The 26461-nt window shown below is 38.0% G+C and overlaps 3 protein-coding genes across 7 annotated transcripts in view; 2 read left to right on the forward strand and 1 right to left on the reverse strand.

The window, feature by feature from the left end:
- Positions 1–18383, reverse strand: part of SERAC1 (serine active site containing 1) — a 29932-nt gene extending 11549 nt beyond the window's left edge. The window contains exons 1-10 of one of the 4 annotated variants that reach the window (XM_040597364.1): positions 18301–18383; positions 11823–11914; positions 10413–10449; positions 10005–10141; positions 9588–9677; positions 8581–8712; positions 6414–6535; positions 4805–4933; positions 3306–3419; positions 1456–1618 (exon numbers count right to left, since the gene is read on the reverse strand). In XM_040597364.1, the coding sequence (XP_040453298.1) occupies positions 1456–1618; positions 3306–3419; positions 4805–4933; positions 6414–6535; positions 8581–8712; positions 9588–9677; positions 10005–10141; positions 10413–10449; positions 11823–11913 (1015 nt within the window). In that variant the 5' untranslated portion in view covers position 11914; positions 18301–18383. Of the gene's footprint in view, positions 1–1455; positions 1619–3305; positions 3420–4804; positions 4934–6413; positions 6536–8580; positions 8713–9587; positions 9678–10004; positions 10142–10412; positions 10450–11822; positions 11915–17616; positions 17868–17930; positions 18252–18300 lie in introns of those variants that run through there. The other 3 variants (XM_040597362.1, XM_040597365.1, XM_040597366.1) reach the window with 3 other exon arrangements.
- Positions 18384–18421: 38 nt separating this feature from the next.
- Positions 18422–22049, forward strand: GTF2H5 (general transcription factor IIH subunit 5). Of its 2 annotated transcripts, none has more exons than XM_040597238.1 (3): positions 18422–18507; positions 18744–18862; positions 21651–22049. In XM_040597238.1, the coding sequence occupies exons 2-3, from the start codon at positions 18828–18830 to the stop codon at positions 21829–21831; spliced, it is 216 nt and encodes a 71-aa protein (XP_040453172.1). In that variant the 5' UTR covers positions 18422–18507; positions 18744–18827; the 3' UTR covers positions 21832–22049. The 2 variants fall into 2 exon arrangements, with proteins under 2 accessions (XP_040453172.1, XP_040453173.1); XM_040597239.1 differs by having other exon boundaries at positions 18504–18635.
- Positions 22050–22860: 811 nt separating this feature from the next.
- TULP4 (TUB like protein 4) overlaps positions 22861–26461 on the forward strand; it is a 185263-nt gene continuing 181662 nt past the window's right edge. The window contains exon 1 of the mRNA XM_040597229.1: positions 22861–25384. The gene's annotated coding sequence lies outside the window, so the exon portion shown is untranslated. The remainder of the gene's footprint in view (positions 25385–26461) is intronic.

Here is a 26461-nt window from a genome sequence, read left to right on the forward strand (position 1 = left end):
TGCTTTTCTTCCTCTGCCTGTGCCAGCAGTTTTTGCAAAGGAAAAGATCCTTACAGGTTCTTATACATCATCCAGCAAAAGAGATGTCGTATCAACTCCTGACCTGCAGTATCCGACCGCTCATCTTTGGAGTCCAGTTCACTGTCTAAAATTCCATATGTACTGAGAGCTCTGCCCCAGGGAGCTGCTGACTCTTCTGTTATGATCACTTCCTCTGCATGTATGGTTTTAGCAGTAAATCATAAGAATATAAGAATGGTGCTAGACCTCAGACCAAAGGCCTTTGTAGTCCAGCTGTCTTTCTCCAAAACTGAGCTGTCATCAAAGTTGCAGAATAATAAAAGAATAGAGCAATAAAAGGGCAAGCATATAGTGCTGATGCTCCACTATACCCTCTCAGTTTTCTGCAATCAACTTAGCTTCTGTGTGTAGAGCTTTATGGATTTTTCTTTCCATTAATTCGTCTAATCACTTTTCAAAGTTTTTTTAAGTCTTCAACAATCACCATGTTTTCTGGCAAGTTTTAGTTTGGTCATGCACTGTATGGAAAAAATGAAGTGTACAAGAACTTTGCTCTTGCATTATGAACAGCTGATGACCATTCCCTTTTTGCCTTCTGTATGTCATCTCCATCATACTCTCCTTCAGTCGCTTTTTCCATACTTGGTGTCTTAGTCTAGTTATTTGTTCTTTGTACCACAGCCATTCCAAAGTTTTAATCACCCTCACAGTCTTTCCCTGTATCTTTGCTACTTCTCCTTTTTCCAAGAGGGAGATTAAAAATGTCCACTGCATTTAAGAAGCAGACACCAGCCCAGCCATAAACAACAGCATATTGATGTTTTCTATTTTTCTTTTTAATTCTTTTCTAATAAAACATTGGGAATTATTTATTTTGTACAGAACTTTCATTGTGGTACTTAGGAGGTATTAAAAAGTGGGCATCAGAGCAAAGCTTAGCAGAAGTTACCAGCCTAACATGAAACAAGGGAGGGCAGGAAAGCATGTTTCACTTTGTTCCAAAAGGTAAGGACTGCAAGCTGGCCTGTTCCTTTACAGGACTAAAGCACAGTCAAAACCACCACCAACAACAACAATCTACACAGTAGATGAGCTAGCTGTAGGAGTAAGAAACTCAAAAGATCTTTGCCGGTACTGTGAACCAAATATCAACCAAGTCCAAGTTTTCACTGTCCATCAGACTTACAAGACCTCTGTAGCACTGACACATATTGGCTAGACAGCATACAGGACTTTGTAATCAACACCATCTAAACTGTCTATATTTTTTGTATTTAAGAAAACCCCACACAATACCACCATCTCCCCACACCCCCACATATAAATCCCACACTACTACCATGGTCCTCTGCATTTTACAAAAGCACCAAATCCTCCGAAAATTTTAGAACAGAAATCTGACATTCAGACTGCTCACACTTGGTTTCTTTTTACCTGCACGTACTATGGATGAATGAAGATGTTCATCCAAAGCCATATTTCCAATAATGCGAATTATGTTCCTTTGTATTTTTGCTGAATCTTTACGTAGCTGGTATATCCTCCGTAGTAGCTGAAGGCCTCCTTTGGCTTCAATTTTATCACAGTGAGAAGAAACCTAGCATTATACAGTAAATACAATGACAATAAGTAAATGTTCTGCAAAAGGTTCTTTGAGATGCTGTTAATTCACAAATTAAGGAATTTCAAGGAGCCAACATGATGCAGAGCCCTTACTACCTAGAAAATCTTACTAATCTAGAAAGCATTATGCCATAGTTGAAGAGGAAGTAAATATTTTAATATGCTAAATGCATGATTTCTATGGATTGACAACCTGAAAGATGTTAAGTACCATCACTCTACTCTCCTCTGCATCTGAGAGAGACGAGATTGCTCTCCACTCTGCGTGATCAAATTTCAACTGAAGTTCAAGAATCTGAACAGGACAATTGTCTGCATTTGTTACTATCTCAACCAGAGCTACTCGTCTTCCTGTTCACTACCTAAAATGCAATCATTATAATCCCTTCTCTTTGAAATGCAAAAGTATTTCTACATTCCAAATAGTACTGCTATCATTATTGACCTTAAGGGCAATAACAGATTCTAGTTCAAGTAGATGAATATGCACTAATTAGTTGTAGTGTCAATACTGATATTGGCCAAGTGCTCACGACTTGAGCATGTTATCTACAGTGCTTAAAAACATGTGGTTGTTATGGAACTGCTGATGTCCTCAACTCTGGCTTTCAACGGACAGACACACATTTGGAATGAGTACAGTCACAACTTGCTTAAACCGAAAATCTGGAATATAGCAAATTCTAGACTAAGTCAGTTTCTATGTATATGGAAAATATGGAAGGAATACTGGCAAACTGTACTTTACCCATCCTTACTACCAATAACAATGCGGTACTCTCAACACTGTTTATCAGTGTTCTAGGCTTCTGAGCAATTAAGTACTAACAGAAGAGTGCAGAATAGGAAACAAGAAGAATCACTGTTACACAAAGTCTTCCATACTCTTCATCTGTGTCTGCAAAAAACACACCGGTCCTGGGAAGATGCTGCATTAGCTGTATGTTGTGCAATATTTCTGCCCAAAGGCAGTGACCCTTGAAGAAGGGGCCTTTGTGAACAGCACAGGTTCACATCCCAGTCTGGCTTCTTAGGTGAATTCATAAGGCTACTCTGCTTTCTAGAAACCTGGCACTGAAGTTAGACTGAGAGTAATAACAAAAGACTACTTGTAAACTCTCTGAACTGATGTACATCAGCTCAGACAAACCCACACATACTTGCACTGAGAATTTCACGTCATCAGTATCTTGCTTACTGAGAGACTGCAGACTGGAAACACAAAGTGTTTCCTCATGATATCCATCTTCAATGACTTTTGAGTGTCAGCAGGAGGTAGCCCTACACAGAAAAGGCTTGTTAAAGCCACCCGGACTCCAGGCATTCTCTACTGCTTTTCTGTGTCAGAGCCGCCCTTTTATTTCTTGAAGGATACACACAGGTACACTACAGGTGAACTTACACAGATAATTAGAAACAATAACAACTTACATACACTTCCCATGAGAAAAAAAAGTTTGTTATGCTGCCTTCCAATTCACACCAGTCTCAACTGTCCAAAAATCCATTCAAAAGGGGGAGGGGGAGGAGACAAGGAAATGGCAACTCCTTCCCAATATGAGAGAGCATTAGAAAGGAATGTTTATAAATGTAGTTTTTCAGTTAGAACTGAGTTTAAACTAGAGTTTAAACTTTAAACTAGAGTTTAAAGGACAAATTACCTTAGAATGCTGTACTAAAGCTTGCAAGCAAAAGAGTTCCACTGTCTCTGAAGGGATTTTACTCAGTGTCTCACAATATGGAAGTCCATTTCCTCCAAAACACCACAAGCCTCCCTGAAATGAGAATCAGTAAAAATTATACCATGTTCCAAATGGCTACACAAAATAAGCATTTATAAACTAAAACATTAAGTATGTAATAATCTATAGAGATTGCTATAAAGTGTGCACAACATGCATGTCCATTTCAAAAAGTACAAATTACAGAGCAGTACAGCATAAAAATGTCTACGATTTTTAAATGAAAACTAGATTTTCAGTCAGTAGTCTCCATAGTCTATTAACATCAAAACATACAATAAAGGGGGAAAATATAGGATTTTCATTTTGTTAATGATTGTTTTCTTTTAAATTTGTTTGCTTAAGCATGAAAAAAACAAGAATCAGACTGTGTCTAGATTTCCACAGCTGCAAAAATGAGAAGAGGAGGAAAAAAAGTCTTCGACATGTAGCGCACTCTGAAGACCACTCTCTCTTAATCACGCAGCAGGAAGACCAGCATAACCTTAATAAAAAACAGTTTTCTAGAACACAGTGATTATCAAAATGCCTCCAAGTGTGGTGGCCCACCAAATCTCCCTTTGTAGCAAGAGCTCTGCCTGTGAAAACAATAAAGGAGTGACGGTGAAAAAATACTACACATAACTGTGTCATAGGAAATAACAAGTTATTGCGCTCTGAAATCTCTAAACAAAGCCTGTCAGGCATCATTATTAAAATATGACAGTCATTTTTACTACTGCAAAAAAATAATAATCACCAATTTAAAAAGCCACAACTTTTTAATACAAAAATAAAAAGTACAAGAAATAGTGGATGTCACTGGCATTACGATTATTATTTTTAAGCAATAATGGCATTTTAAATGATGTTCCTAAGCCACTTAGGAAGTTGCTAGGCAGAGTTGAAGAATTCCTACTTTATAAGCCCAAACAGACTACTAGACTATTCCAATTCTGGTTTTTGGCAACAGTGACTTGTTACAGGAAGGCATTTCCATAGGATATAACAGAGTTTACTATTTAAAGTGTGCTAATAGCTTATCAGTTTGCTAGTAAGACTTAATAGAGGTTTCATCACCTCAGCAGTCAAAGAACACTCAAACGACAGTAAGAGGAAACGTGAAAAATCATTTTATGAGCACTGCAAGAGGAAGGAAATGTTCCGGGCAAAAATGTTGAAATATCTACTTTATGGGAAGGCTTGTAAGTAAAGACAGAATCTTTCACTAGACCAACTAGTACAGCTGGGAAAGATAAAACAAGCTTTCAAACAGACAGATTGTATGTAGAAGAGAGTTTACTTATGTTGTACAGTCACAAAGTTTCTGTATTTCTCTCCCTCTTATGATGCTCAAAAATATGGAAATAGGTGTGTATCTTTTGAGCTCTGCATGAACAAAGAACCCAGATAATTGTATTCTGCAAGTGGAAACTCACTCTTTGCGCAGCAAGAGTCTGACTACTTTCACGTAAAGCAAGAGATGTGAAGTACTGGACACATGGATCAAGATCAGTCTGAGGTAAAGATACTAACAACAAGCGAAGTTCATCTTCTATGGGATAATCCTGTGAGCAGAAAGCACAAATAACTTTTAGTTATGTTCAAAGCATGAAGCAAAACACAGAGAAAAGAAAGATCTTAAATAATGGAAACAGCCATATTAATAAGGCCGTCAAATACAAACCCTGGAGTTGAGTGCTCTGCAACTTTGGTTTAATAGTTACACCTGTAAGATTTTGGAAACTGGTAATTCTAAACCCACCAAATGACTGATGAAAAGCAAGCTTTAAACTTTGGTGGCCTTATTCTAATAGGGCCAAAGGGCAAAAGAAAAAACAGCTCCTCTTGGCACAAAAAGCTTAAAAGTTCACCCTTAACTACACAGTCATTTTGGTGCTGCTCCCTTACAATGAATGTATAAGTTACTAGTAAAAACCATTGACAACATTTCATTTACTCTTTTATCTTAAAAAAAATCATATAGATGTTCATTTAATAATCCAGTGTAGGTGACAGGAAAATAGATTCAACAAAGTAATTTTATCTGCCCACAGTCATGGAACTTGCAGTTATTCTAATCCTTGCTACAATCAGAGACCGAGACGTATCTGATGTGCAGGGCCACACTTGCAGCCACAATGATTTGCTTCAACTTCCTAAGCAGCAGATTGGGAAGTCTTGGCTTTCATGACCTACCAATCATACCGCTGTAAAAATAAAGTATATATACAACCATATATTAATATAACTTAGTACTTCAGGACTGACAAGTACAGATCCACTGTCACGTAATGTTACAAAGGTAAGAAGGCAAAAACTGAGAATATCACTACCAATCACAGCTGGTTTTCAGAGTTTTATTGGTTAAGGATAGTCTGTATTCACTGACAGGGACTTCTGCCAGCATTCATTTCAGTAGCATTACAAAAGACCTCTTATATTATGCTTTGTGTGCCAATTCTGTTTATTGAAGAAGCTGATATGATGACATGATTGCTCCAATCATCAAATATACTTACTAATTAACATAAAAACAAACCAAGTCCAAATCTATCCAATACAGATTTGTTGGTACCCAAAAGCTGGCAATAAAGAGGTGGCCCTACAGCAGAGCACCACACTAGCACTGAGGATGCAAAGGCCTCCAAGAGTGATCAATACCTGTAGGATTCTGTCAGTTATCAACAAGGCAATCTAGGGTGACTTCATGTAAGACTGCTCCACATTGTCTATTAGGTACAGACGGGCAGCGTGTGTACCAGACTGATAACTGGCTCAAACTTCACTGCTGCTAAATATGCGGTATGGACATCAATAATTGATGAATCCTCCCTCCTATCCTTATCTCCTTCCATCACGCCATTCACTAATGCAGCTATACCCCAGGAGTATACCACTATGTTGTAGTTTTGTATTTCAGTCTTAATTTTACTACTTATTAGTTACTTCAGAAGAATTCCACTTCAGTATGGTTACCAACAACAAAAGCACTAAAACCAAACAAGCAAGCAAAAATCCTCTACTACCTACTTTTCATTTACTTACATTCTTTATTTTTGGCAGCGGTGGTGGAGGCAGGAAAAAGCGAAGGTCAATATCTTTGGATCGAGCCAAACCTATAGCAGTCCTTTGATCGCAGATTTGGGCAACTGTACCATACTGATAATCTGTAGTACAAAAATTTCAGTGTTAGGGTTAAAACTAACCTTAAATATTTAATTTGGTTTTAAATGTAATTACTGATCTACTTTGTAAACATACTTGAAAAAGAACCGCCTCTCTGCAATCTGCTGAAACAAGCTCTGATTTTGTAACCACAGTTCCAAAACATAAAACCTGCAGATGTTAGACCAGCACTATCCAGAGCTGAAATACACCTGGCCATCAACTGTTCATTATAGACCAGTTTGATATAGGTCCTCAGATATAAGATGAACACAAGCAAAAGCAAACGTTCAGTTTTGCCACTGTGAAAGGAACACAAGGACCACAAACTCTAGCTTAATCCCCTGCGCCTGAGTTAAAATTTGAAAGGCATCTTGCATACTTTTTTCTGCATACAGTACTTAAACCCAGAGCCTTAAATCCAAATGCTGCAAAGACACAGACACATAATTTTAAACAATACAAAAGGCACACTTCAATAAAATTGTTAATGTCACAAAATCTGGTGACCTTAGAAAAGTCAGGATAGCACCACAGTACAATTTTAAGTAGCCTTTCCTTACTGAAGACACAAGACAAGACTTTCAGTTCTACTGAAGGGAAAACAGATTTAAACAGTAACTACTCTTCCTTTCAAAAACCTACCTACTTCATAGCTGGAGAAATCCAAAATTACATATTGAAATTAAGTAACAAACCGAAGGAAAAGAAAAGAAATTTAAAATGGATCAACACTTTTTTCACATAAAAATGTGTTTCTATCCTTGTTACCATTAAACAATTCTAGAACAAAACTGACAAGCCATTTAAAATGCAGTTTTCACAGTCACATATTGGCTGTATTTTTTCATTGGTGCAGATCACTTACAGCTGCAAACTGAAGTCACTGAAGCTGAGCTTTGGATAAGCGAAATATTGTATTTACGGTAACAGGTATGCTGAACAATTTGGTCCTAGCTGTGAAAAGTTAGCCCATACTTTCAGTCTTAACCTTTTGGACTCAGTTTTGGAATACCAGGTAAAAAAAAAAAAGAAAAAAAAAAAAAGTCCATTTTCCTCATGAGGTAGTTGTCAAGAATAATTAGTGTTTGTGAAACATCCAAATATTACAGCAACGAGCACTACAGAGAAAAGGAGATAACAAAAAGCAACTAGATTCCCAAGTACTGGCCATCATGTCTACTGAGATCCTGAGAACACCTGCTAACAGACCGTATTCTAGAAACATGAGTCAGTTACACTAAATGAGTACACAAAACTTCAGGTTTTGCACAATCTAGCTTTCAAGTGTTTTCAAACAGCACTTTAAAATTGCTCAGGGAAATTAATTAGAATTTTAAACAGGTAATCTGAAACAAGATAAAACCCATGGGTGTGGAGAGTGAAGTTCTCAACTGACTAGATTACCAGAACGAGAGTCAAGATTAGTGTGTTGCGTATTTTATGCGGACTAGCAATGCAGGGGGGAGGAGGACATGCATATACACACCCCACCCCTTCACTTTGGGTTTCAAGGATATTTGCTCCTAGAGCAACAGGGAGAACTTATTACTATTAAATAATAACTAGGATGGAAAACAGCTTACAAATACTGCTTGCACATACAAGTCCTCTACCTCTAGTTTATCACTACTACCTTGCTATTACTATCAGCTCCTAACCAATTTTTAGTAACTTAATTATGGCCTTAAAGTCACTCTGACAGTGTCTTATAAAAATCACTGCCAGAACTTGTGACTGTGTTCGCAGTCCCAACAGAAAAAGCGAGGAACTAATGTACACGAACTGCTCTCCCACACCACAGCAGCGGCTGCGCTGCTCTGGCAGGGAACAGAGAAAGACTCCGCTGCAGACACGCGCTGTTTCAGGGTATTAGGAAAGAACAATAACCTGAAATGTAAATAACCCCACACACACTTGAGACCAAATTTCAGTGTATTCACACTTCTGGCAGATACTAGCTTTTTTTCATGTTAGCAGCAGACTTGGAACAGCCAAGACTTTATTGTATTTCTGGGATGAATTAGGCTACATCAGCAAACATTACCATGCCAGTGATTGTTCTTTGCCAGGTCTTCTACAGCCTGCAGTCGGACCTCTTTGTCTTCTGACTGACTTCTCTTTAAGAGAAGCCATAAGGCACATTCATGATCTTCTCCATCAAATGTACTGAATTGTTCTTTCACCAGGAAACAAAGAAAACCCAAGTGATTATTAATTTTAATAGTCACATTTCTATTTATTGAGTAAAAAAAAACAGTATCTGTTCAATGTTTACATATTAGTTAACACCACGTGTAATGTTTTGATATTAAATTATTACAATAATCAATGACAGAATGACATCAGCAAAATGTTGATGCTTAAATAGGATGGTTTGGATTAATTTTAGTGGCACTGAGCTGATATTTCATGTATGTGTTACATACACTACTGACTAGCACTTACCAACCAGGATTGCCAGCTTCCAGCAGGAGCTGGAAATGGTTAGCAAGCGTTGAGGCTCTGACCTTGAACAATTAATTTCACAGTATGACGGTGGAGGTACATATTTTTATAATCTTTTACCAGAGTTAAATGAAAATAGATAATATGCCTCAAGAACACAGTTTCTTGTATGAACTGAAGTTCTTTTAAATTACTCTATAAAGCAGTGACACACTTATAGAAAGACTGTGCTGCTTTCAGTTAATATTGGCAATTCTGATGAAAGCATAACCTACTTTTATAAACTGAAATTTTGAGAGTATTTCATCCCCCAAACACCTTTTGTACACAGAACTGGTATCTTAAACTTCAAATCTCTTCTGAAATAGGCAAAAAAATTTCCCAAATCTCTTCTTAACCATCATTTTTATTTGCTTTAAGGAATAGTTTTAATACATAGAAAATATACTAATATTCTGTACAAATATAGAAAACTGTAAGTAATATTACCACTGTTTCAAACAGAACGTGCTAAGTTTGTAATAAAAAATATTTTACTTTCTAAAAAGGTTACATTTTACTATTCAAAAATAATAGTCATAGATAAAGCATGCTTTCAATACATACCATTAAAAGGTCTCCGGAAAATTTTAGCTTCTGTTTCTAGAATTTTCCTCACTGCTTTATGGATTTCTTTTCTAGCTTGGTATGTGATCCCTACAAGAGTATTTTTAGATTACTGGAAGTCTGAAGGACAGTTCTCTCATATTATTTTCTATATATTTATCAAAAAAATTATATATATACACACATATACATATGGATATATATAGAGAGAATTATCTCATATATAGCGAATTGGATGTATACAACTATCTTAAAAAAACAGCCACCAGCTTAAAATAAATTTGGTGACATTGTGAAGAATATTATTTTTGCAACAGATCTCAGGAAATATAACTTTCCTTAAATAAGGCTGACTTCCAGAAACATTCTATTCTCTTAAAATTGTATTTTTAGAATCCAAACAATTATGCATCTTACCTTGATATTCGCTTTGATTTAGAGAAGTTGTACGTACATATACATAAGATTTAAGTTTCTCTTGATGTATAGCTTGAGTATCGATTTGCAATAACTTCTTTAAGGACAGGACTTCATATGTAATGAATACAAAGCCTCTTTAAATAAAAGAAAACTGCATGTGAATATTAATTTAAAAATATGACGGCAAAAATATATTAACAATCATTTTGGTATAAAAATAGTCTGCAGATTATTTTAATTTAGCAAATACAAGACTCTAAAAAGCTTGACTAATAACTATCAGAGAAAACTATATTCTACCATGTCTAAAGGTCCCTTAATATTGTCAGATTTGTTGAAAGACACATGAATTAAAATTTTAACTATATACATAAATTACATATATGCTTATCAGTTACAACTTACCCTAGTATAAGGGATCCAGTTACCTTTGCAATTTTTCCTTGAAAAAACAAAAAATTAATGTCAAACTTGTGTGCATCATCTCAACATAAACATAATTAGTATTTGATTACCAGACAATAAGAATGTCAGCCATTAAAAGTAAGCTTTTTAATTTTTTTCTATCGCTCTCTGGCTTTCAGGTAATCATTACCTAAATTTACAAATAGAGAAAACGTTACCCGATTAGAATTTCCTGCTCTCCTAAGCAAGATGATAAAACATGTATCCTGCAACTGCTACTTACTTTGAGTATTGCTACCTATCAACTACATTTGTTGCTTAGCTCCAGGAATCAACAGTAAACTCTCCCTGCTGCTATCACTAGCATTCATTTGGAACTCTGGATTATTTTAAGCAGTTCATTTTTTCTTACATGGCATGGGTATTTCTTTGATGTATATAAATACATACAGGAGTATGTATGTTCTTTGAAAAGTCCTGCCAGGTCTCCCTAAGAAAATACATGTTTTTAAAATAATTCCATTGAATCTAATTCATAAAGCAAACAGCTGAATAAACACGTCACTTGCAATAGTTTCCCCTTTAAGTCTAATGATTCTTGCCAGATTTGCACTGTTTTACCTGGACAACGCTGAGCTGATTATACAGATGTAAGGATCTCAGTACAGAGAAACTCTATTATTACCAGTAGCAGCAAACCAAATGGAACACATCTCAACTATCATGAAAAATTTCTCCTCAGCGTGAACTGGGAGATTTGCCCCACAACCACTGCCACCAGGTTCTGTCTTTGCAAGACCATAAGAATTTTGCATGCAGACAGGAGGCAGCTACATGTTGAAGAAATAACTGGCAGAGAAGGTTGAAAAGGCAAAAATATGCAATGCTTCCTGTAGAGCAGAAATGGAAATATCCTATCTTTTAATGCTCAAAAATAAACTGTAGAGTTGTAAGAATTGTCATACTATACAGAAGGCACCAAAGAAAGCAGAAACTAAACAGAAAAAACTGCAGAACTTGTATAAGTAAACAAGGAGGAAGAAACAATAGAAACAAACTTTATTCAAACTTTATTCACAGTTTATGGATGTAATTGTTTCATGGCTCTACAGGTTAAAAAAAAAAAGAAAGGTACAAAATGGAGTTTAAAACAGTTTAATGAGATTGCAACTAGGGGGGGACCCTCATCTTGTGTTCTAATCCCAGATAATCTGCTGGTGTCATTTTATGTATCACTATGCAAAGCAAGGTCAGAAGCAGACATCCACTTGAGGCAAATAAAAGTTTTTGATCACAAAGTATTCAGGGATTTAGATCTTTAGTATCATTTAATTATGCATGGCATCATACCAACACAGATTTTTCCTTTTTATTAACACCTCAGGTCAATACATATAGAACTGTACTTACTGATATCATTCCAGGGTAGGTGTGTTTTTGTGGCTGGACCAGAAGTCCCTATTTGTCTATAGCAAAATATACAGTAAGCGGCCACTGACATTCTGTGTAATACAAATACAAAAAAAAAAAAAAAGGAAATTATTTATTTAGGAATTTCAGCAGAAAACCTGTAGCAGTTTTTTTTCCTGTCTTTTTACAGCAAAGGTCATGATACGAAAGTCATGAATTACAGCAAAGGTCACAATAAACCATATTTGTGCCATTTCACTCCATATAAAGAGCTTTAATTAAAGAAGTCTATAAATTCCTCAATTTAATAGGCTGCATTTCAATTACATCAAAAGTTTAAAGCAGTTTTTCATACAATTATATGTTACTGTTGATTTTTGTGAGTATGTATCTCCAATTACCTTCTCTGCTTGTAAGTCTCCTTTCCCTACTTCTTAATAATTCTCCCTTACGTCTCAGATACAGTCATATCTCCACTACAACATTACTCAATATGATGTGGGCTTAAATACAACTCAGTAACCAACTACTTTTAAAATTCATATTAGATTAGTAGGTAAGTCTTCTATTTTGACTAACAAGGCTCCAGAACTACTACATACTTTCGCTTTTAAAGGTCAAATCTGACTAATATTTCAAGAATGTAAAAACTCTACAATTAAAAATAAGTATTGGTCCTAAAATGCTCTAACTCTATGGGCTCATGAAACTCATAGGGCATACTTACAGCTAAAAATTAGAGCACACATCTTGTTCTCAAAAAATTCTTACACATGCATGAATGAAAATCTAGCCACAGCCATGAAGAAGATGAGGACCTTTCCTAGAATTAAGGCTTTAGCAATTCAACATTACGAAGACACAGAATAGTGACAAATTGCACCTGTACTCACTGAACGCTGAAATCAAACTAGAATACTTTTTCCAAACACACATGATGCATTTTAGAACTACCAAAGTTCTGAATGTACAATCAACACAATGCAAGCATGAATATTCTTGATAGTAACGGTCTCCACAAAAGTTGTATTGGAATTCTTCAAAAACATGAATTTTTTTTTCAGATTTTTCTTCTGATCTATCTATGATGCAAGGCATTGAATTTTCCCATTTTACAGGTAGGAAGACGAGTTAAGACAAACGTGCTGCAACTTTCTTCCACTTCCATCAAGGCTGTGTCTCAACCTCTGCACAATGGGGTTCAAGGAAAGTATAGTTGTATTAGTCAAGCACCAAAAACCAAGGCAATTTAGGCCAGGCAAAAGCCACTAATTCCTGTTCCTACCACTCACATATATTTAACATTTTATGTATTAGCAAAAGTTACTGCCTTTACATTTGATTTATATAAGAAAAACCTAACTTATGAAAATAAGCAAATTGGCTTTGGCAACCCACAACAATCAAGTTCTGCATGCTACTTAATCTCAAGTCTTAGCAGACAGAAATGTAGTATTTTTAGCACAAGAATTATGCTAAAATCCCGAAAGAATATTAAACATTTATAACAATCACAAAATACACAAAAAACCCTTTTTGCATACACTGGATAAGTAACGTGAAATTCTTATTTTATGGTAAGTGAAATTTTAGTGTCTGTTAGTACATGTTAGTACATTTACACGACAGAAATACTAAGTTAATCTGTTCAAACGGATTTCAAACCACACCCCTCGCCCTCACATATTTATCAAATTATTATGTTGGAAACATAGATGTCCTTATTAAATGTCAAATTAAATCTATATTACCACAATGACAATTAACTCAAAATGACAAAATGTCATGTGTGTAAATCTTGATCAGTAAATCTGACCTTGAAATATGGGAGCCCCTGATATTCTCCTTGAATTTAAGGTAATCTCTACAGACCAAAAAAAGACCTTATATTCCTTCTAGTATCAGTGTCCAATTTCTCTAATAAGGGGACTTCTTTTATTCCCTTCCACTAATACATCTTCCCTCTTTTCCTGTTCCCCAAAAGTTTTGATTTTTCCCTTCTTTCTTGCCTATATTAAGGAGATTCAGAAAAATGTCAGCATCACCCCAGCGCTGCCATAATCACAGCAGACAACTTTTCAGCTTCTGTCATTTCAGTACTCTGTTTATCCATTCACTTCAACAGAGTACACAACACTACAAAACACTTTTAAGACATTATTAATCCATCCTCTGGAGATACCTCCTGTGGCGGTGTGCCCCCCCCCCCCCCCCAACAACAACAACATAAGGCCATTTTATTAGATATTACCATCAGCAACAAGTAGTAGAAGGTGAAGGCAGTGCACAAGTAGGAGAAATAAGAGCACAGAAAATCATGTATGTAGACTCTTGTGCTGTGTGGGCTGGTGCCACACAGTGGCTCTGTCAATGGAAACCTTGAATTCGGAGGTAAATAGATGCCCAGTTTAGAGAAACAGTGATTGGCAATTATTACTAGATATAGCCAGGAAAACACCTTTCAGGATGGGATGGGTAAAAGCTTATGCTAAGGACAATCAACCAGCCACAAAGTGGAATCAAAAGGTAGATGAGCTAACTAAAATTAGGAAAATCACCGTAAATTCTGAGTGGTATTGATTGGGAGAATGGTTACATCAAAACTTAGGCCACACAAGTAAAGAAGCCCTTTACTTTGCTGCACAGAGTGAAGGCTGGCCTATAAACAGAAAAAATATTTCACTATAAACATTGAAACTATTCTTACAGAATGTCCCCAGTGTAGACTGGAATAACAAGCAGATCACCCTGCTAAAGCACCATCTCTACATATCAATGAAGGAAAACCCTATGGTCTACATGGCAAATCGATTATATCGGACCATTCAAATCCTCTGCAGAGTATCAATACGTCCTCACAGGAGTGGAAGCAGTCTCCGGTTTGCGCATAGCAACTAAGTGTCAGAAAGCCAATGGGCAAAATACAGCGCAAGGGCTATCGTTTTGGTTCTCAAATCTACCTACTTCTGATGTTACTCAAAGCAATGATGCTACCCAAAGCAAAAAAATGCATTTTTCGTATAAGGAAGTGCAAGACTGGGCAAAACAAGAGGAAATTAAATGGGTATTCCGTACCCCATACTACCCTCAATCAAATGGGATGGCAGAAAGAGCTAATGGCTTATTGAAAAGGAATCTCAAAACACATGAGGTTCAATGGGATATGAGACTTCCCAAAGTACTCCATAAATTAAATAATGAATACGGGCCTACTGAGGGCCCTGTAAGCCAACCATCCTTTGCAAAAATTGAGCTTAGCACTCCACTTATTGGGAAAAGAGAACTAACAACACTACAGCCAGGATAGCCTGTTATGGTCAACCTACCATCCAGAGGTACTGTGCCTATGTCTTAACTAAACCTCGTGGACCACTTGCCTGGGAAGCTACTGATTGGCAGTGGTGCAAAACACCGGACTACTACACTATAGATTTTTCCTTCTTTTTAATGGGGTAACGTGTTCGGACTCTCTCAACCAAACAAAATCTCTATTTTCTCTTACAGCACCCTGCAGGATGGCAAATGGAACATGTGTTCATGTTGCTATAAACTGAGCACAAGCAATTTAAACAAATCCGAACACCCACTGCAGTCCTCTCTGTTAGCACTGGGTAACCACATAACCAATGGCTCTTATCTGATATATTGCCTTAGTGGAAAAGAATTTATCAAAGGGACCACCAATGGATTGTGGATATACAAATATCTCAATATATACAAATATCCAAAACCAATGTTTCTCTAGCTCTTAGTTGTATTCAAGCTCAATTGCGGACACAATCTATGGTAGCAGCAACTGTAAGAGAAGATAAAGAAGGTACTTTACCCACTGAAATTTGAAAGGTAATTTGGGATAATGCAACTAAATTTGAAAAAGAATTCCATTCTTGGGGGTATTTAGCCAATTTCACTTACGATCCCATCAGTGATAAGGCCACAGCTTTTGTCTTAACCATATGCAATGCTTCAGTATATACCATATTCCCAATCATTGCGTTAGGATTAAATCACAAGAGCTATACTTTAGCCATTAGAAGATATGAGTATGGGCCCAACAAAGTGGAAACAAATGGTAAACTATTGATGTTAATGCACACGTTGTACGCGAACAATGATTTATTTGTAGACTAACATCACCAAAGCCCAAGACATTTGTTTTGACACTGAACAAAATGCCATTTTTCAATACATCCCCACAAAACTCCTGAAACTATACTTGTATATGTTGGAAAAGGATGTATTTGTATGAGAACGCTTTGGGATTTTATATTCGTAGATAACATTACTGTAGACACAAGTAATCACTCAAATATTTGTGTTTGTAACTTTACTAAAATTATGGGATGCAACTTTAATTATTCAGCTGCTGTTACATCTTATCAGTTGTTACAATTATACACTGAGTCTAGATTAATTGCTTATCCCCATCGGAATGAATCTTACATTGGTGAAGAAACTACTGCAACACGATGATCTGTGTCAAGTGCTGAAGCAACAGTCTCAAAACTCTAATCATTGTTCACCATGGCACAGAAGAGATGTACCGTGCCTTTGAAAGAGTGAAGCAGGATTGAGAACACGATTGGTGGAAAACTCTTCTTGGATGGTCACCAAAAGCAATAGAAGTGTTTAATCCTATGCTTCACTCAGTTGTGATTTTGCTGACTAGGTTTATGGCTTATAATTATATTAAATATAAAGGTTTGATACATGACAAAACAAATAACCCAACCTCAACTATCCAAAACATACAAATTAACGAACAACAAATAGCAGTGCTTCACTATCTACTTACCATGGACCTATAAGCACACAAACCTTCAATATACTATTTATGGCACAGAGGCAAGAGGTGACCTCTCTGAAGGTACGATGAATTGACTCTATGGGCAGAGTTTGGCAGCATGCCCCCCCCACCCCTGCCCTCTACTTAAGCTATAACCACAAGTACAGGTTGTGATGGATCCATCCAGCTCACTCTGGACTTTGGAGGACAGATGGCAACATAGTAGCCAAGGGTTGTCTGGAATAGTGACCCAGATCTTGCTGGTATGCAATATGACTATTAAGTCAATCATCTTATTTTATAAATACTGGACAGCCCAGGGCCGCTTGAGCTCTCCTGCATGGCAGCAGGCTGCGTACCAGTATCTCCACTTCAGCAGGGACACTTCTCAAGAGGCTGAGAGACACCTTGCCGCAACAGATTCTCAGTAAGTGATTAATAGCATGCTAAACTCTGAAATCTTAGCTAAGTGTTTTAAAGGACTGATTGTGCATATATAATCCTTTAGACATAAACCACTGACCAAGTCTGGGACTAGGAACAGATCCAGCTGCACTTAAGACCCCGCTCTGAGAAGGGGTTTAGAATGCAAGAGGGTCTTTTCTGAACCTCATGACTCAATAGGAGGGTCTCCCTGACAATCATGTCTGACCCCATCCTCCATGCAGTAAATAATAAAGTGCGCCCTGCCATCAAATCTTGTTAAACCCCTGTTGCATTTAGGGTTGAACTTCCTTAACTTGCTACTTTATATCAATAAGATGTACTGTTGCTTCCCTCTTAGCAGTGCAGTGCACCACTCCATCAGCGACACCCCTCCCACTTACAAACTGTCTCATCTATGGCAATTCCTCACGATCTCTATTCACAGAACCACAGCATGCACGTTATTCTTCTACCTAACCACCGCCTGCAACTGCAATAAACACACAGTTCAGTGACAGCAGGTGCCACAATTCCCTGAATTCAAAACATGCATCTGCAAACACAGGAGGCCAAAGTGAGTACCATTTTGTTGTTGCCAGGAACCTCTGTTCAGGACCGAGAGCAACCATGCTTAGTGATGTACAAACAGAATGCAAAAGGCCTCACTTTGCATCCAGCTTCAGGAAGCTCCATGGTCTGCAACAGACTGCGCCGGCCTGTGCCGGTGGGGTGCCAGCGGTTCTGCCATCACCCCACCGCTGCCTCACAACTGCACAACCAGGGTGTATTAAAAAAAATACAGAATTTCAGGCAACGTAACATCTAAACGGCCAAGAAGCAAAGCGGGGATAACTCTCTGCTTCCTTCCAAAGGAGGAAAACAACCCCATTTGTTACCTTTTATGCGCTCACACGGAGCAAGCGGAGCCTAAGGCACCACTGTTATTTCTGGAGGTTTTTAACAGGCGCGGGCTCCCCCGGGGCCCCCCCGCGCCCGGGACGGGCAGCGCCGCTCGGCAACCCGGGGCCGGGGCGCGCTCGCCACTGCGGACTGCCGGAGCCGGAGGGACTTTGAGGCTGAGATCGTTAAAACAATAAATACTAAACCGGGAAACCACCCCGCAAACCCTCCGAGGTAAACAAGCCCCCTGCACCGGCTGGCGGCGACGGCGGGGCTGAGATCCCCCCTGTCTCTCCCCGAAGCCCGGCCCCCACCGGGCCTGGCCCGCCCCCGCCGGCCGCCATTACCGAGCCCCCCCGCCGCTACCTTCCGCCTCCGCCTCTCCTCCCGCATCCGGCACCGGCGCCCGCGCGCCCCTGTGACGCCAGCACGCTGCGGGCAGCCCGGCCAATCCGCCGGCGGCGCGCGGGGCGGTGGCAGGGGCGGGGCGAGGCCGCGCATGCGCCTGGCGCAGCGGTGGCCGGCGGCGCGGGGCCTGCGTCGTCAGGGCAGCGGCCGGCGGCAGCGGCGGAGGTGAAGGGCGGCGGGATCGGCGGGATTGGCTGCCCTGGGTCTGCCCTGGGTCTGCCCTGCCTGTTCGCCGACCCCGGCCGTCCCAGGGGCGTGTTGGGGCTTGTCTCCGCCCGGGCCGCCGCTGCAAGGTGCCGGCGGCGGCAGGGCCGGTAGTCGGGCAGCGCTCCGGCCTGGGGCACGGGAGTTGGCTTCTAGGGTCGCAGGCTCAGCCGAGGCGTTGTTTCCTTTTCTTTCAGATTTCCTCTGCTGACGTGTGTACCCTAAAGCGAGAGCTGTGCTTGTCGCCTCTTCCGTGCAGCGTTTGTGAGAGAACTGGGAAGATGGTGAATGTGCTGAAAGGTGTTCTGATTGAATGGTTAGTTACAGCGCTTGATTGTCTCTCGTTGTGGCGTAGTCTGTTTATTTCGTTAGAGCTGGAAGTGTTCTAAGTAACTTCAGAGTCTAGATCAAAAAAAAAAAAAAGAGGAGTTGTTTAGAGGAGGAGTGATGCTGAACAAGCAGACAAAAGTGTGGCCTTTGGGGAAGGAGAGAAGCAGTTGTAGGTGATCCTAATTCTAAACTATCTTTTTTTTTTTCCAACATACTGGTTTCCACTTGTGTTTAACCACTAGATGTTCCCTCTTGTTCTTTATATTGTTTACAAATATGTTTGTTGTTGTTGTTTGTGAATAATTTCTTTACTGATTCCAGAGGGAGGTGAGAGAATCTTTCATCATTTCCTGTCTTTTTTCATGAACTAGAGTCCAAATTCTGTTGAAGGCTGACATGTGCCTCTGTTTTAGATCGTACTTGAAAGGAATGTGCTTGTAGTTTGTAAAAGTACATTTTTGATATATGTGCAGTAAACACATTTTCATACAATCTGAAGTCTCTAGACTAAGAATCAGGTAACTAGTTACCTCTGAAGTAAAAGGAAGCATCAGTCAGGATTTGTGAGGTACAAGATTTCTGCTGGACACTTAGGTTGTAAACATATTAACAGATTATGACTGCACAAAAGCAGAAGAACCTTGAACCTCTTGTGATGTACCAGATATAGCTGTGATCTTGCAGCAGCTAACTTCTCAGTTGACTGGATGTTAACCAGCTGAAATCTGGATGTGTAATGGCAATGTGTGAGCAGTTCGGAGCTTAAACTCCGCTATAACAAAAAGCCTGTCTTCTCAAATTCGGCTCCATGCTAGTTCATTGACAAACCCTCTGAAGCACAAGAAATTGCCTGCCTGGAGCTGACTGCGCAAAAATGCTGAGAGCAGAATTCTTGACTGATAAGGCAAGAAGTTCTAAAATCTCAAGCAGTTAGTAAAATTTTTTTATTTTGCAGCTTATGTGTTTATTTTATATGTATTTAAAGATCTGTGTACAGATCTTTACCTTGTACTTTACTTTGCCCAAAATTCCATCCTAGGAGAAAATGCAGAATTGCTATAAACCTGGCCCCTTGTTTACACTTAAGATGAAAGATTTTTACAACCCAGTTTTCTGAGGATGTAAAGATACCAAATGAACAGGGAGCAATAAAGAAAAAAAAAAAGACACTTCTGAATGTGTAAATCATAAAAAAGTGAAATGTTGTGCAGGTCTCTTTTGGTTTTGTTTTGGTTTTTTTTGTTGTTTGGTTTTTTTCCTATGCTCTTCCAAGAAATAGCTAAACTTTCCTGAAGGTACCATATCGAGGATTATAATCTTCAGGTGCTGTAACGAGATCAGTGTTTCTGCTGTGACATACATCTACTGGCACTGATGACAGTTCTCTGTTGATTGTGTGAAAACCAGTCTCCAGATACTGCCTGACATCATACAGGCTGGTCGTACCAGCTAGGACAAAAGCTTGTGCCATCTAGTACTGCTAATGTGAGTCACTGAAGTACAGCTGAATGAAACAAGCAAAAAATAAACGTCCCTGCAAAGAGGGATGTGGAAGAATGCCGGGAAACACATACTTCTGGTGTCTGATTTTTCTCAACTCTTCTGTTTCTTTTAAATGCTGAATGATGTCTCTTCTAAAGAAGATATAGCTTCCAGACTTTCCCATTCTCCTTTCCTCAAAATTACTTTGTACTTTGAAAATTCATCTTACTGTAGTCATGCTTCTGCAAGTTTGAGGCTAATATTAAAGGTTGGTTTTGGAGTTATTGGATAGGGGGCAGAGGAAGAGCTTGATCTCATAGTGCATGTCTTTGCACCATATATACTTTTAGGTAAGGGAGAATTGATCCTCATACTGCATTTAAGAGAACATTAACCAAGGAGTTCTTTTAAGATTTAGTGTGTTACTAAGAATTATTTTTAATAATTACTGTGTTGCCAAAACAACTATGTTCATGATTTTGAAAGTGTCCCGAGCTACCTCATTCTGATTTCCTGTGTTTCTTGCACATATTTTTCACCAGTTCTTGCAGTCAAATATTGTTTTACTAAAGAGCATGTTGTTTCAATTTTGTAAAAACTAGTATCAGAATAATATTATCTGAATTCTTCAAAATTTCAGTGGATCAAAGAGCTTATATTTTAAAGTCACTTTATCTAGCTGCTTAGTATAATGCAGCTGTTTCAACTACCTGTAATTTCCATACTTCCAATTTTTTTTCTTCTGATCATTTAAATTTAACTTAGAAGGTGACATCATGAAAAAGAAGAGATTGTTTGGTTACAGTGTGATAAATCTACAGTTCATACATGACTACTTTTTCTCTGTGCTTTACTACTTTGAGATCTATGTTCTCCTGGGTTCTGGTTACTTTTAAACAAAAATAAGCTCTAAGAAAACATGGGTTTATGGTGCTATTGCTGAAGACAGAAATGTAATGTCAAACTTACCATACTAAGGGTTGGTGGTTTTGTTTGGTTTTTTTTAAGCTACTCCAACAGCAGCATAGGGACACTCCTTTGCTAATCAAGCAGCCAGTTTTCGTCTCTAGTCTTCACTATCAGTTTATTTTTGTGTCTAAAGTAACCCAAGCAATTACTATTGTGAAAGAAGCAACTTTTTCAAAAGCTTCATAAACTTCAAGTTGTGAGCAACTCTTGAAATTAGTAATAATTTCCCAAAGAACTTTGGAAGTGTCTTCAGTTGGTGGGGTTTTTGTTTAACTGTATCTTAGTATAATCAGGTGGGATCTGATGTGTGTTTGTCTCTACAGTGACCCTGCAATGAAGCAGTTTCTGCTCTACTTGGATGAGTCAAATGCATTGGGAAAGAAGTTCATCATACAAGACCTGGATGAAACTCATGTCTTTGTATTAGCCGAGTTGGTTAACTTCCTCCAGGAGAGAGTGGGCGAGTTAATGGACCAGAACTCTTTTCCTATTACTCAGAAGTAAAAAGATTAGAGAAATGAGATTACTGCAAGTTTTGGAATAGTGAATTTCAGTAGCTTGGGTTGTTACTGTTTTAATAGATACACTGTGGTTTGTAAGTTCTACGTGGAAATGGCTACTCTAGAAAATGAATAATTTTCTTGGACAAAATACTCTTGAATTGGATTTTGTTGCTTATTCTGAAAAATTATGGTATCTTTATTAAAATCCTTAAAACTATACACTTGAGGACTTGTCTAGACAATTTTGATGCATGCTCTCCATTTTTCCTTTAGGTTTGTTATCTTGCAAGATGGTATGATCCAAAAATTAATGTTTCCGTATTGGAATGGTATATGAATTCCTCTGACACATTACATTCCTGTGGAATTGATTAAATCTGGTTATAGTGTGACTGATAGAATGTGAAGAACATCTATGAAAGTATGATCTGTGCTTGATGGAACATCTCTGTACGTTGAAGGTGTGGTCAGATACTGCTTTCACTTAATGGGTTTTATACACCTAAATGAAAGTTGGTGTGAGTTTTTTTGGGGGTTGTTTTGTTTGGAGGGTTTTGTTTGGTTTGTTTGTGTGTGTTGGGTTTTTTTGCTTTTTTCCAAACATTTTACAAGTGCCCCATACTACTTGCCTACTTTTACCAAGGCTGTGCTTTCTGTGCTGTTCTTGGGTTTGGGGAATGGTGCTGGGTATCTAGGATTTTGGTTGGGAAGAGGGGGGATGTGGAGGGATGGGAACAACAAAATCCATTGCCCCACATCATTATGTTTATGTTTTAATTGTAAACTGATTACTTGCATATCGACATTAGTAAATTAAAGGGATAACATAAACTGGAGACCAGTGCTTTAGATATAACTTCTTGTGTTTTTCCAGTGAAGCTAATACCTAGTCACAAGAAGCTATGTGATCAGAAAGGGAAAATAAAGACTTGCTTGCTCTACCTGTGAAGAAGAAAGCTGGTTTTGTATTTTTGGGGGTGTTTGGGTGGTTTCTCTTGTTGTGTTTGCGTTTTTTCCCCCTTCAGCTTAGCTCTTCCTTCCCTACTACACTTTGCTGCAAAGAAAAAGCCTCATAGTTTCACAGTAGTTTTTTTACACAGTATTTGTAGCTCACTCAGATACTGGCTTATTTAGTAAGTCAGCTAGTGCATGATGATAAAACCTGTCAAGATTTATGTCTACAAATATGGCAGGTACAGATTACAGAAACAGGAAGAATAACATCTATTACCTTTTCTCTTACCCTACTTCCTACTTAAAATAGCCACATTTATTGGATCTGTAAGTAGTCATTTATAAATGAAAGACTGTTAGGATATTATTCAAAGGGAAGCTTGGCTTTCAGACCAGCTCATGTGCATCAGATAGATGCCATCTTTTATCTTTGGGGGGAAAAACAAGTGTAAATAGAAAGACTTCCATAAGAAAGGTTTTCTTTACTGACTCCCACCATTGCTTTTTTTCCTTGTCCAGTAATTATGAGATTAGTTGGTAGTTGGTGGATTTTGTTGTTTGCTTGTGTTTGTTGGTTTGCACCCCTCAGCCCCCACTCCTCACCTCCCAGGGGAACTGAAGCTTCAGGAGAAAGTTTCACAAGATACTTTTAATCAAAAAGCCATCCAAAGAAAGTGCTGCAGAATTGCATATATTCAGGCTCATGTGAATCAGCAGGTAGCCCTGTGGCATTCAGCTTCATGTAGTTCCTGGTGCTCTGACTGTCAAACAATAGTTTGGTCCAAGTTGTTTCATCTCTTTCTTTCACAAGTGGTTGCTTCCCCAGTCATATAGGTGAAGAATCATCTCTACACATCTTCACTTGAAATAAAACGCTGACATATTTTATGAATGGTTCATGGTTCCTTACCTCTTTCTTGAGACTGGTCAAACATTGACCTCATAACCATTGTTTTCTGGAAGGTTATTGGATGCTCATTTAATGGAGAGATAATCAGTACTCTTAACATGGCATGATAGTTTAATACAATTTAAGTGTTACCCTTAAGTTATCCTTTCTTTGGAATCCTAGTTTATTTTCCATCCAGGTTTTGATGAAAGGTAGATGATCCCTCTTTCTTTAAATGACAGTATTTGAAAAGTCATGTTAGAATTACAGCTGTTGAACTTCTCTTTATTTAATATGCTAGTGCTGCATTTCTGTTGTGGTTTTCCTTTTAACTCTGTGATAAACTTCTTGCGGTTCTTGTCTTTTTCTCCTGGTTAATTGTAGTTTTATTCTTACATTAGCTGTGTTTTAGCTTGTATTTCCAGTTACATTTCCAGTGATAGATGGCTTATGTAATACAGAGGGATAGAAGTTCCAAACTGTATAAACTACACAGTTAGGCATGCATTCTTACACTCTTTGTGCTCAATCTTTTTTGAGTGAACATATTTATGGATTTTAACTTGTAAACCTGTCAAGGCTTAGATTATTCCTGCAGCCTAACCAGACCTAACTTTCTATGCTGGAAGAATAAACAAAAGATATAAAGAAGCAAATCGGTATCTCCTTATGGAGTCTAAGGAGTTGAGTTCTTTGTAGTTTCTAGGGAAAAAAGGGTCTTGAATTATGTAGTATGGTGAAGGAAATCCAATGAGGAAGCTCTTAGAACTTGAGCATGTATACGTATTAAAAAAAAACAACACCAAAACACCCAAGGTTTTCTGGGGTTGAATAAACTTGGATCCCAGAAAGCCTTTTTTTTTTTTCTTTAATGCGTGTAATCCTGGAATATATATGCTTTTAAAAATATGCACACACACATATATATATATTTTTGTATGTTACCCAGATGGGCGAAAAGTAGATACTAGCTTTGAAAAATATCAAGGCATTTTGAGATAATTAACATTTACATTTAGAGATTTATTTAGAGATTTTAAACGTTTTCACTGGCTTTCATTTAGGTGTGAAGTATTATTGGTGAGTGGAGCTCAGAATGAAACATTATGTGAAGAATATCTTTTTTTTAAAATCCTGGAAGCATTTGAGAATAAAAGGTTAAGGAGATCTGTTTAAATATATACATGTTTTGCTAATAAAGTTGATATGGTGAGAACATCAGTTCTCACTGTATTTGAAATATTGTATCTTAATGTAACATTTCTAGCCATAGCAAATAAGTTAACTTTTTTCCGCAGGTATCTAGCATAGGGGCTATACTCTGCTCAGGTCCTGCTTGAGCATCAAAATAGAGCTTGAATGACAGACTTCTTGTTGAAGCAGCAAATCTTGATGGGCTTTCTCTGCTAAGGGTTGAGCTCATGCTTCACTTTATGCTTTTGCTCTGAGTTGAAAGTATCTTGTCTTCTGGAGGAAGAGCATGGTAGGGTAATTACCTAAAGGACACTTATTTGAGCTTAATTTCTTATTTGCTACTAATTTATACGTAGATCTAAAACATTGTAAGTTCACTTGTTTGTGTTTTGTGATGTAAACAGTTGTTGGGTAGTTACTGTAACTTCGAACAGGCTCATGGATACCACTTTTAACACAAATGCAGAAGCTGAAGCGTAATACTTGACAGAAGGGTGAGAGAGATCTCTAATGCAAGGTAAGAGATTTTGAGCAATGCAAACAAAGTATTTCTGTTAAATGGGAAGAGAGGGGTGGAAACTGAAGGTGCAGCTTCCTATTAAAATAAAGCAATAGCACCTCTTACTGAAAATTATACTTTGGTGGTTTTGGTGTTTTGTTTTTTTAAGTTTGTTAGTAACGGTCTTCAAAGAAACCTGTGTAGTATGACCATAGCGTACCACAAAAGCAAATAAGCCTGAATGCTGTCGTATATTTAGATACTTCTAGAGATTGTAGGTAAGCTAATTCTGGAGTGTGGATTTTATTTTAGTGTGGGGATTCACAGCATGATGAAGATGACCCTGAGTTAGTTAGTACAGATAGGGATTATAATTAATTTCTTACCTTGTTACCAACTTGTAAGTCCTCTTTCCTTCTCTCTAGTACAACATTTAGCCCAGGGAGAATAATTGTCCACTGCAGTAAAGGAGGAAATAACCAACAGTCAGTAGAGAGAATGCACGTGGCCCCAGGAAAGAAAACTGTGTTGAAAGAAAATAGAGAATGCTTCAGGGAATTACACCATTTTACCTGAGAGAACCCAGATGGAGTGGATTTGACTTTGTAGCTAAACTGCCAGTGTTGTTTCATAAAAAGTTAGGCATCTGAATTCATCTGGAATGAAGAATGATAGAGCATTTTTGTTTATTTGTTTAGAAATTTAATGTGCTTATAATGAAAGTTCAGGTTTTGTTCTATGTAGCACATAGAACAGCTAGATGGCTATGTGATTTGCAATACAAAAACTTCTCCAACTGTACATTAAGAAAGCCTGTTCTACAGTCTTTCCAGGATGGTAGGGTGTATTCAAAATCATATCTTTTGCTGTCTTTTGGTTGCTGTTTGTTTGTTTTTTTTAATGTGGCATCACAACAGATTTTACTGGGTTTTTTTCTCAAGTTAACTCTGCAGTGCCACCTCAAGTATGCAAGAACAAGCTAGAGAACGTATCTTTTATGCATTGACAAGATTGTTTACTGTGAGCTGAAGATAATGATATTTCATGGTGTCATTAAAATGACTTACTTTAAACCTTTCTTAGCTGGCATCATCA

This window comes from Falco naumanni, chromosome 6, assembly GCF_017639655.2.
Source record: "Falco naumanni isolate bFalNau1 chromosome 6, bFalNau1.pat, whole genome shotgun sequence".
Taxonomy (NCBI): domain Eukaryota; kingdom Metazoa; phylum Chordata; class Aves; order Falconiformes; family Falconidae; genus Falco; species Falco naumanni.